Below are 11,156 nucleotides of genomic sequence, written 5' to 3'. Positions count from 1 at the left end.
GTTGCCCTCATAACAACATCAAATATATATTTAATTCATTGTAAGCCCAAACTAGATCCAATTATTCAAAGCTAAAAACATTAATTAAGAGGACTTGTCATGAACCATAAGAGTGCATAAGGTATCTAAGATGGGTGAAAACCCTAACCAAAACCCTAATGTATGCAAGGTAAAAAGAGAACGGAGAAACTTATTCATGTGTGTGCAAACTATGAGCAACCACTCTTCTTGATTTTTGCCCTCAAACTTGTGTAAATGTTATCGATAGTCAATGAGGGAGATAATACAAATGTATAGATGAGTGAGACACTTAAGATAGTGAGTCTCCTATCCGTCTCTTGCTTTTCTCTTCTAATATGCGTATGATCTCATTAATGCTAATTGTTTGATTTTTTACCCGAAACTAGAGCTTATAATGCATGGGCCTCATAAACTTAGCTAATACTTAACTAGAGTAGAAAGAAGAATAACTAAGAAACTAACGAATTAACTAAATATCAAAAGTTTAAGTAGATAATGTCTCAAAATTACTTAATAGTCAAAGTATTACATGCAACCTAGATTAATATAACTTAGAAATTTGAAGTGGACCTAAAGACCCTAGGCATATTCTTATTGCTCACATGCATGCAGATACACAGAATAAACCAAAGGGCTTTAAGTCAACAAGAAAGAAAAACCCAATTACTCAAATGTGTGCAAGATTATACATACTCCAAAGACCTAATATCAAAGATTGATACTAGACTTCTAGGTCATTTGGAACTAATCACTTTGAGTTGCTCCCTTATATACCCCAATGATGGATCTATGGAATGGTAAAAGCAAGTATTGTTGTATTGGTGGTAGCAAATTATCTTACTTGGTAAGTAATCCCGCATGCATCTATTGGATGGAAGAGTTGAAGCTAGCATGCTTGTTCTTGCTCTAGGAATCTAAAGCAAACTTAAAATTTCTTCCTCACGAGATCCTCAAGATCGCTACTTCTATGAGAGAGTGAAATAAGTCATTCCTCCTAATAGAATAATGGTACATCGAATAAATATTGACATTGAAGAATTACACAACTAAATAGACCTATGAATATTGTAGAAAGTCTTACTAGCTCCACTGAGTGAGCTCAGGCTGTAAACATGACTATGAGTAAAGAGAGATAAGAAAGGAGGAATAAGACTTTGTGGTCACTAGTAAGATATCATCCCAAAGTTGTTTTACAAGTTGTCTAAGACCTGATCCTTAGTCAAAGTACATTTTTTCACTAACAATGTGGCTAAGCTTTGAGAGAAACTTCTTCCTTAAGAAAATCAAGGCAACTTATTTCAATAGTGAAGGTTATAATGTGGAGATTGACACTAACGTCTAGATAGAGACCATTGAAGATTAGTTTTAGACAATCGAAACTAGTGTTGTGGATCGTTCAATGATTAGTGAGCTACTCTTAATAGAAAAAGCTTGTTTGTGGTCAAAACATTGGTTCCTTGAGGATGAGATGGTATCTGAAGCATCTCACACTTGGGAGTAGATTAAAGAATCTATGCAAGGGTGGTATCTTCCACCACTCCTATGAGTGTATAAAGATGAATGACTTCACCAGGTTGAAAACAATTTTAGGGATTTGAGGAGGTACATTACTTTTTGTTTGTGACTCTAAAAACTTGTGCGCCTCCGGCAAAGATACCTTAGCAAGTAGCATGATTCTACGAGAATTGAATGCACCAAAGGATGCTCGCCTTGAATCAATGATACATGCTAATCTTGAGCAATATAGCTTGATTAGGGGTAATGCGCTAGTCAATGAAATACGGAACGAAAAGTACTTCTTCAAGCCCTACTCCTGTCCGAAAGAGCCCGAGCCAACCAGCAGTATGTTTTATAGCGCCGTGACTCATGCGGCAGCTTGACTAGCTTAGCTTGACTCGACGTTTTTGTGGCGCATCCTCGATAGCGTGAAGGGCCCGTCGTCGCCTCATAGCGCCGTGGCTGATGCGGCAGCTTGACTAGCTTGGCTTGACTCGACATTTTTTGGCATCCTCGATATCGTGCAGCGTCTGGTCTATGCAGCTGTCTGAAGTCATCGATCTGGCTCGGCTCCGATCTAATATTGTCACCTACGTATAGCTATAAAACGGGGACATTGAGCAGCCAGAGCCCGGCGGAGTGTAACCCATCAGTTACCTATTGGCTGTAATATAAGAAAGTTATCAGCTGGGGGCAGTTCATTATTCATAGTTACGGCGCCTGGCTAGTGACGTCCTGCACCCGCTGCATTATTAATCTGCATCGATCATGGCAACATCCGGCAAGATATCTAAGAAAAACAATATTCACGATTCTCTGGCAGTGGTTTCGCTTATAATTGCTGTACTGGTCATGCTTTGCAACAACGTCGATATGGTTGCCGCCGAGCAGGGTACCGCCACATGGTATCAGGGGATGTATGCGAGTAAGCGCTCGACTGCTAATTAAGAGCCCTCAATCCTTCTGATCGCTCGGAGGCTCCATGTTTGTCTCTATTTTGCCCCCTTTGTTTAATCCCTTCTTTGTTGGCATAATGTTATTGACGCAGACAATGCCTGCCAGCTGGGCGTCCCCGGAGACTACATGTTTGCGGCTGGAAGCCCTGCAATTTATCAGGGCGGCAGCGGCTGCGGTGCACGCTACCAGATCAGCTGTGTCCGGGCCAACAACGAGGGACCAGGCTGCATAAACACTCAGGCATTCACCGTCACGATCATCGACTTCTGCAATCCTGCTGACGGCCCTTGCAATGGGACCTTCGATCTCCCCAGGGAGCTCTTTCAGAGGATGGCGCCTCTCGAGACTGGGAACATCATCATCTCATACAACCGCGTCTCGTGATCATCATATTCAGCTTCTTCTGCACGTTCTACATCTGTCCCATAGAGATACATGAATTCCGAGTGATATCATCCTAGCCTCATCATCTACCACAGCTATATATAATTAGAGCTAGAGCCCGGAGCAGCTATGTACTGCTGAAAAAATACAATATAATATGTAATTAGTGTTTGTGTTTGGATTAAGAGCTAATAATCAGTATGTGCTCCAATATGTGGATTATTCTGGAACATCCGAGAATATTCTCCTGATGCTGCATGGATCCGATACCCAACATATCTACTCGGAAGCTGACTAACATTAGCATGATCAATGTGCTGCTGGCCGATCTTGATTTACCCTATATAATGAATATCGTCATGGTGCCAACGTGACTAGTAGGTCCTTGATCCCCATCATGCGTTAGATCCCTTAACCATACTAATTCAACGTCATTCCTCCTCCAAAGGTGGATTGACTTAAGTAGTATTTAAAATTTAAAGGCATATGGAATGCCTCGGTCTGACAAGCTATTCCAACCAATCACTTTTGGAAAAACCATTAGGAAACTTTGATTGACTGGTTTACACTCGGAACTTTGAAGGGATGAGACCGCCCAAACGTTGAAACGCCTGGTCCAAGTCTAGCTCTTTGGTGATGACACTTACAACATTGTGAGACTTGATGATGTAGTTCTCACCACTCTAAAAGATACACTCTAGTGCTTCTCTAAACTCTTAGCCTCATTGTATAGCCACCAGAACAAAACATAAATTTTATGATTTGGTCATTTTGCTGTGCTCATAGGATTTACAATTATGGTTTGAAAGTGTACTTGGCGAAGAAGAGTGAGATCTAGTTTCATTACAGTTGGGCTTACCTCTTGGCATGAGTTAAATTTAGAGCTATAGATTTCAATCGATTAAAGATAATTGCTAAGATCTAGAAATCAAATGAGGTCCTCTCTGATAGTGGGAATCTAGTGCTTAACTCTATGTTGGCTCAGCATGTGGTACAAATCATTCATTCTATCATTGTGGTACAAATGCTAATTCAATGTCATTCCTCATCCAAAGGTTGAATGACTATGTATCATGACTATAAAACCACTCATAAAAATAATGTTTCAAGAAACATCTTCATCAGCTCCTGAACATCCAATGTACTTGAAGCATGTGCCCAGGAAGAAGACTCTTGAGGAGATGGTTGAGGAGCTAGCATGATAGACCAATGAATCATCAATGAAGTGTCTTGTCCAAGTTGATGCAAAATTGACATTGCTCACACAAGCATGCATTTACACTAACATTGGAAAACCTACAAATGAGCATAAACAACTCTTAGAAAAGCCATTGAAGTAGGACGAGCAAGGACATAATTTCTCTCGCTACATGACCATTGTTGAGGAAATAACAAAGGTATGCCAAAAGCCATAGCTAGAGATCTAGATCTAGCTCCCTCCTTTTATACTACCCTTTGTGAGACAAACAAGGAAAAAGTAGAAGCAATGAACAGAGAGAAAAAAGGCAAGGTGCCTTTGTGCACAAATGGCATTGTCATTGAGCTGTACTGGCTAAATTGGCCACTGACTAATGACACTAGTTAAGCAAAGGAAAGCTCTTTGGACATCCTTGCATGAATCCTCATGTGTCACTCCTACATCCCTACGAGTGTTATCAATCGTCCATGATGTTGAAATTTTAGCCAGTGCCCAAAACCTTCCCTTGTTTAAGAAGCTTCTCCTTCAAGAAGATCTACATGTGACTAGTAGACTTGGACTATGAAGCATGGTGCTTGATGTCTTTTGCCTCACCCATGACTCAACAATCCTAGAAAACTACACTTTGCTTCAATGCAATCCCAGCTTCTTCAAGTGATTTAGTCCTAGCTGTGTGACATGAAACCTAGTCTAGCTCTCGATTTTTTCCCTAGTGCTATCTAATCCCTCATTGAAAAATGAAAAGTAGAGTGACTTGCCTATGTCCTCATCTCCCACAACAACTATATTAGACAAGAGAAAATATCCTATAGTTCTAGGCTAGGAATTCGTACCTCCCAGAGGAACCCTTAACAAAGGCTCCATTGAGCACAGATCACTTTCCTTACAACCACATCCACAAGGAGCTAGAGCCCCTTAACCCTAGGAATCATTTCAAATAGAACCAAGATCTAAGATCTCAATTGTCCAAACCCACTAACTTAGTCCTTACTACATCCCATCAAGGAGTCGATCCGCAATATATTTTCACATAATGAAGATGGTAGAAGAATCCATCCATCACAAGTTGAAAAGTTGAAAGATCAAATGTCAAATACCCTAAATATTGTGCCCTTCATAAACTACAAATGCCAAACTTGATGGAATGCCTATTGTTTCAAGCACTTCAAGCAACATGGTGATGGCTAGCTCTCATATAAACATTGCACACTCTCAAAATAAACACAACGAACTCTCAAATTTACCTTTGCATTATAGTCTATCAATAAAGGTCTCAACAACCCCATGACTCAATGTGATGTGCCTCAAGCAAGCTTCGTCTCTATAGCCTTCAATGACTGCATGAGCTATGAGTAGAAGAAGATGAAAAAGAAGAGAAAGAAAGGGGTAGAAGAAGAAGAGGAAGCAAGAACTTCACCCCCATAAATCCCTCACTCTACAACACACACACACACACACACACACTCTCTCTCTCTCTCTCTCTCTCTCAAACAATATCCAAGTAAAAAGGAACAAGAGAGCTTTGCAAAAAATTTCACCACAAGAATGAGCTTATCCTTTCATTTCTTAGCTTTTACACATGGCATTGGCTTTTTCGATACCTTTCCATCACATTGGCTTAAACTAGTCCTTTCTCACTTTGTGAACACATTATTAGTTTACAAACCCTTCTAGTAGCTTGTTGAGCAATATTTGTAGACTTATGCATCACTCGAAATGTTATTGCGATTTGCAGGAGAGTTAGCTTGGTCTATTCTTCCAATGATTTATAACATAGTTTTCTTATTAAGAAATACGAGTGCATAATAAACACTCTTATTTTTGTCTCTTTTTCCCAAAAAATGTAGTTGTTCTTACATGCATTGTCTTCATCCTTGCTTTTCTAGAGAGGGTTAATAATACCCACTCCTAAACATGTGGCAGCTCCATGGTACTCTACCATCGACGAGTGGGTAGCACTATGAGGCTAATGTTGGGGGGTAATGAGGAGGGTTGCTACTAATGACACTACAATATTGAGTTTTTGTTGGTGTGGATGGAATTAGCTTCTCCCTTTGGTCTTCGAGAGTGGGCTTACAATCAAAGAAAAGAGAGAAAAATAACGAGGACCACTAATGTCATTGGGTTGGTTGACCAAATCTTTAGGTCATAATCTAGTAGTAGAAAAGGATGTGCACTCCCTAAGGGTATATGACTGCCTTATTTTGTTATGATTACTCATAGTGCAATTAAGAGATGGGTTGACCCACTTGATGCAAGGGGAGGTGCGATGCAAAGCTCAAGGTGACAAATCTATCAGTGGCCCTGAGTTATCTTGCCCTTGATGGGCCCTAATTTTATGAAGTGGGAAAGGGATAGGGGTTGGGAATGAAGCTCATCATGGATAGTACAAAATGTGTTCAATGTGAGCGATCCTAAATGATGTGATTGTGGGTGTACCTATTCTATAGTGGATCTTTTGCTCTCTTTTGTTATTTCTTTTTCAAAATTCTCTATTCTCTTTTTTTCCTTTTTTTCTTTTGGATATAGGGTGTTTCATTGTGACTTGTCATGTAAGATTTTAGTTTTGTTCTTGTAGCCAGGGGTATAGTCGAGTGAAAAGGGTGGCTATAGTAGCCTATTAACCTACTAGCATTCAATCTTGTAGTAGCTCAAAAGGATATGCAAGTAGTAGAGTGATCAAAGAAGCAATGTCACCATGACATATCTATCAATACTTGAATTTATGTTAAAAAGTATATAGGCCCTCCTTTTTTGTTGCATCTTTTTAATTGAGTATTTGGAGAAATTGTGAGTGGTTGCATGTGGTAATGAGAGAAGGGACAAGACAAGTTGAAAACTCATCCCCACAAACCACTTGAACATTAGGAGAAATATGGAATCTCTTTTTTGCCCCTTAAGGAGTGAATAAACAAATATAGGCCTAACCAATGAGAGAGCTGGGATTCCAGATTCATGTAACATGAATCTTCTAGCCATATCTTGGACCAAATCTTCCCTCAGCAATAAAACAAGGGAAAAGGGGAGTACAAAAATGTCACTTCTTGGAAGTTTGTGCCTCGAATTTTCATTTTCTTATTTTTTATGTTTGACTTTTCTTTTCTCCCCTTTTCAGCTTCCCCCTCTTTTTTAGGCGGAACTCAAATTTATCATATCTCTTTCCCCGCTTCTTCTTTCCTGACGAAATTTTACAGCCTCACTGTTTCTTGCCCTGTCTGTAACCCTGTAAAATTTCATTTGCTTTGCACAAGCACAGAGAGAGTTTCATGTGTTTTATGAGAGCAGAGCTTGTTTTACCAAAGCCCTAAGATTCTCTTCACAAAACTCTACAGGTATATTTTTCTCTTCCATAGATGTTCTATGGTAAAGTTTTATCTCGTTTGGAGAAAACCTGTGCAAGTTATGTGCATTATCTGACATGTAATTTCTTTTGTTTTGATGCTCTAGGAGTCTCTTACAGTCAATAATAGTGATATTTTGAATACTCAACTTCTTCTTCAACATCTTAGGGTTTCTCTGTAAACAAAGTTACAGGTATATTGTCTTGTTTTTTTGTTGCTCCACTGTTAAATTTTATCTCGTTTAGACAAAATGTATACAAGTTACATGCATACTGAGCTTTCCTTTGTTTTTTTACTCCAAGAATCTCCGAGGGTGAAGAACAATGATTTATTAAGAACTCAACTTCTACAACATCTTTGGGATTTTGAACACTCAACTTCTTCTTCAACATCTTAGGGTTTCTCTGTAAACAAAGTTACAGGTATATTGTCTTGTTTTTTTGTTGCTCCACTGTTAAATTTTATCTCGTTTAGACAAAATGTATACAAGTTACATGCATACTGAGCTTTCCTTTGTTTTTTTACTCCAAGAATCTCCGAGGGTGAAGAACAATGAGTTATTAAGAACTCAACTTCTACAACATCTTTTGGATTTTTTGCAGAGAAAGCCACAGGTATATTGCCATTTTTTACTACTGTTCCATGGTTAAATTTCAACGCATTTGGACAAAGCCTATATAAGTTATATGTATGCGTTGACCCAATATTTCTTTTGTTTTTGTACTACAGGAATCTGTCAGTGAAGGAACAATGGTCTTGCTATAAGTCAACTTCTTGTTCAACATATCTAGGGATCTTTGTGAAAGAAATTACAGGTACAATGTTTCTTTTTTAAATTGATCCATTTAAATTTAATTTCATTTGGAGAGAACATTTGCAAATTATACACATGTTGATAGGTAACTTTTGTATTTGGTTGTTACAGATGTCTTCACGGAGGAAAAATATCAGTAGCATACTTGCAGTGGAGGTCTTCAACAGGAAAGATAATGGCGGTAATTGGATTTGTGATAAGTATTATAAGTTGGATTGGATTTTGATGCACCCAAGTACTCGAGGGAGTTTCAAGGTCAAGCGCAAGGATGTTGCAAACCCTAGCAAACATTGGAAAGGTAGAATTCTAGAGTTCAGAAAAGTGTTTAATGGCACAAGTGCAGTAACAGAAGTGTTGATTCAACATGTTTATACGCATAAACAAATCTCTGTACACGATGAGAACAACATTGCAAATTATAAACAAAACAGTAAGTTGTTAAATTTTATCATTGATTATTCTTTTGTATCAGAGTTGTTTTTAAAAGTCTTTGCAGTATTCTAATTCAGTCTTGTTTGATTGACAGCTCTATATCCATCGACTTTGCATGAATGGCAGAATGTGGAATGTTTAAGCGGCAAGATACATGTTTGGCATGAAGAGATAGGTTCTTTGATCTATGATAATACCTCTACAAGTCAACTTGCCACTCAAAATATCTTTTTTTATAATTCATTGTATGTGGTAGAAAGCCAGAGATTGCAGCATGTCCCATTGCCGCCACTGTCTAGTGGTGAATGGTTCATTGGTAGCTTGGAGTTGTCAGGAGCTTGCAAGTCGAAGATAAAATCTGACATCAATAGTGCTATGAAACCCACCACAGGCTCCAAAGATGTGCATCTTAATTGGTTTATTCCATTGTCATTGTTTGCACATTTGTATGGTTCATGTGATGTTTTGAAGAAAACAAAGATTACTTATCAATGCAAGTGTCCATCCGAGGAATGGATGAGTCAGCTATTGGGTGAGTCTTGGAAAGTCAAAAGAACACATTTTGATGAGACGATTGAGTGCAGGGTCAACCAATCTGATATTACATTTAGGTAAAACTTTTTTACTACTTTGCCTACCTTGATTTAATTGACATAGGTCTCACTTAGATGAATTGTTATGTTAGTCGCATTGATCACTTACCATTATTTTTGTTTTTATTACAGGTATTTTATTGCTAGACAAACTCTGTGCGTTCGCTTTCGATATAGAAGATGGCGACTTTTGCGAGGGGAGTGGATCAGCTTGGATCAAGATATCCGAGATGACACACATACAGCGCTCGTAGATGTGGTAATCTTGTGGAGTGGTCATAATCCTTTCGTAGTCAGTGCAGAGAGTCATTGGCCCATTTATTTTCTGAGACAAGAAATCCAATTAATGTCCAGTGAGCCCCTCTACAACTTCTATTTCAAGTTAGATAATAGAAAAGTCAGGACTCGTAGTGAGCAATCCATGACATGTAAACAATGTGCTTCTCCACATATCCTTGAGATAGTGGAATCCTTGTAAAAAAACTTTATAAAGAGCGAATACATACCTTTTTTGAACTTCTGAGTACTTTAAATTTTAGTTTACTGTGATTCAAGCGTGCGATAATACATACTGTAATTACTCAATCATGCAGTTAAAAATCATAATTAAATTGCAGGTTAGAGGTCTATAATCTAGAGAATATTGTCTTTGCACAATGATATATTGTAGCGCATCTCTGCTGCTCGTTTCTTACATTTTAATATTAAATTGGATCCAAAGGGAATTTCAAGGCCTTTTAGATTTATTTTCTTTTAAAAATTATATATTTTCTCTCATTAGACTTGAATATACTCAGCGACCCAAACATATTCGAGGATATAATAATGTAGAACGAAGTGTTTGTCTGTATGAGTAATTTTAACAGTGACTTTAAAGTACTGAAATAAAGAAACTAAGGTAAGAGTTTTAATTTGAAACTTTAGAATTAATAACTTTATAAAGAACCTTTATTTAAAACCCTAGACACATAAAAGCTATAACTCCAAACTCATTTTCACTTTCATTCTCCACTTCCCTACACTTGTGCTCTCATTCCTTCTCTCTTTGTGTGCCATGGCTACCACTCCCGCCTTCGCCGCATGGATCAGTTCCACATGCTACGCGCACATAGGGGACCAGATATACCATAGGTTTTGCGTGACCTTGAGTCTAGAGAGCTCGCTTCCTGCTGTAGACCCTGACTCTAGTATACTAGCATCGTTTTGTGATGTAGTGAACCCTCTCACTTGCTCTATTCCCGACTCCACTCTCAGGTGGATTTCCATGAATTTTTTGTATAGTTTGTGTGCCGGATCCAGCCATGCAAAGGTGATAAGTCCGAGCCCTGGTGCATGTGGGGCAACATCTCCGCGCTAGAGCAATGCCCACCTCGTCACAGGACGACGTCACGATGGATCTCATTGAGAGGGATGCCGCCTTTGCCATATATGTTATGTGCACTGAGGTGCAAGAGGACAGTGACGAGGACATCGACGCACCCTCTCAGCCACTATTAGAGTACTTTGAGAGGGAGCTTGAGGAGATCACTCTCGATCTGAGTGTTGAGGCAGCACAGAGCTTGGCCATTGTGCACCCACCTCCCTGCCTTGATGAGATGCCCACGAGCGAAGAGCCACCCCTCTCTTCTCTCCATGCTATCACCATTGAGGGGGTGGAATATCTACTCATGCAGGATGTGCTAGAGTTGTTGGAGCTTAGGGAAGAAGAACTATACTGTATCATGGTGCGTAATGCACCTAGTGATTTCATAGATTTTGATTTACAGGATGCCCCACCACATGTTGATGAGGTGGCTCGTTATGATGGCACGAGCATCGATGACATCTCTGCCATTGTGAGCATCCAGGAGCAGATTGAGGATGCGGCGCCACAGTATCAGATCTCTGATGAGGAGTTCGAGCGGTTGCAGGAAAGCCTT

At 39.2% G+C, this 11,156-nt stretch overlaps 1 protein-coding gene and 1 long non-coding RNA gene across 2 annotated transcripts; both read left to right on the top strand.

Moving 5' to 3' along the window:
- Positions 1-2,057: 2,057 nt before the first annotated feature.
- Positions 2,058-3,038, top strand: LOC148015189 (EG45-like domain containing protein 2). The gene is made up of 2 exons (XM_087665573.1): positions 2,058-2,443; positions 2,567-3,038. The coding sequence occupies exons 1-2, from the start codon at positions 2,287-2,289 to the stop codon at positions 2,857-2,859; spliced, it is 450 nt and encodes a 149-aa protein (XP_087521699.1). The 5' UTR covers positions 2,058-2,286; the 3' UTR covers positions 2,860-3,038.
- Positions 3,039-7,706: 4,668 nt separating this feature from the next.
- LOC148015188 (uncharacterized) lies at positions 7,707-8,804 on the top strand. Its single transcript, XR_015688481.1, has 4 exons — positions 7,707-7,820; positions 7,930-8,012; positions 8,128-8,213; positions 8,324-8,804. It is a non-coding gene; the product is annotated as an uncharacterized LOC148015188 (long non-coding RNA).
- The last annotated feature ends 2,352 nt before the right edge of the window (positions 8,805-11,156 follow it).

The sequence above is a fragment of the Lygodium microphyllum genome, chromosome 24 (genome assembly GCF_053477565.2).
Source record: "Lygodium microphyllum isolate KBCC chromosome 24, Lygodium_microphyllum_v1.1.10, whole genome shotgun sequence".
NCBI classification, from domain to species: Eukaryota; Viridiplantae; Streptophyta; class Polypodiopsida; order Schizaeales; family Lygodiaceae; genus Lygodium; species Lygodium microphyllum.
Note: the sequence above shows the minus strand (reverse complement) of the source record. Positions and strands in the feature narration are given on the sequence as shown.

What these genes read in the sequence shown, in the direction of transcription:
- LOC148015189 (XM_087665573.1), top strand. Translation starts at nt 2,287, where the DNA reads ATGGCAACATCCGGCAAGATATCTAAGAAAAACAATATTCACGATTCT. An exon ending in GTATCAGGGGATGTATGCGA is followed by an intron (nt 2,444 to 2,566) that starts GTAAGCGCTCGA and finishes TTATTGACGCAG; the next exon opens with ACAATGCCTGCCAGCTGGGC.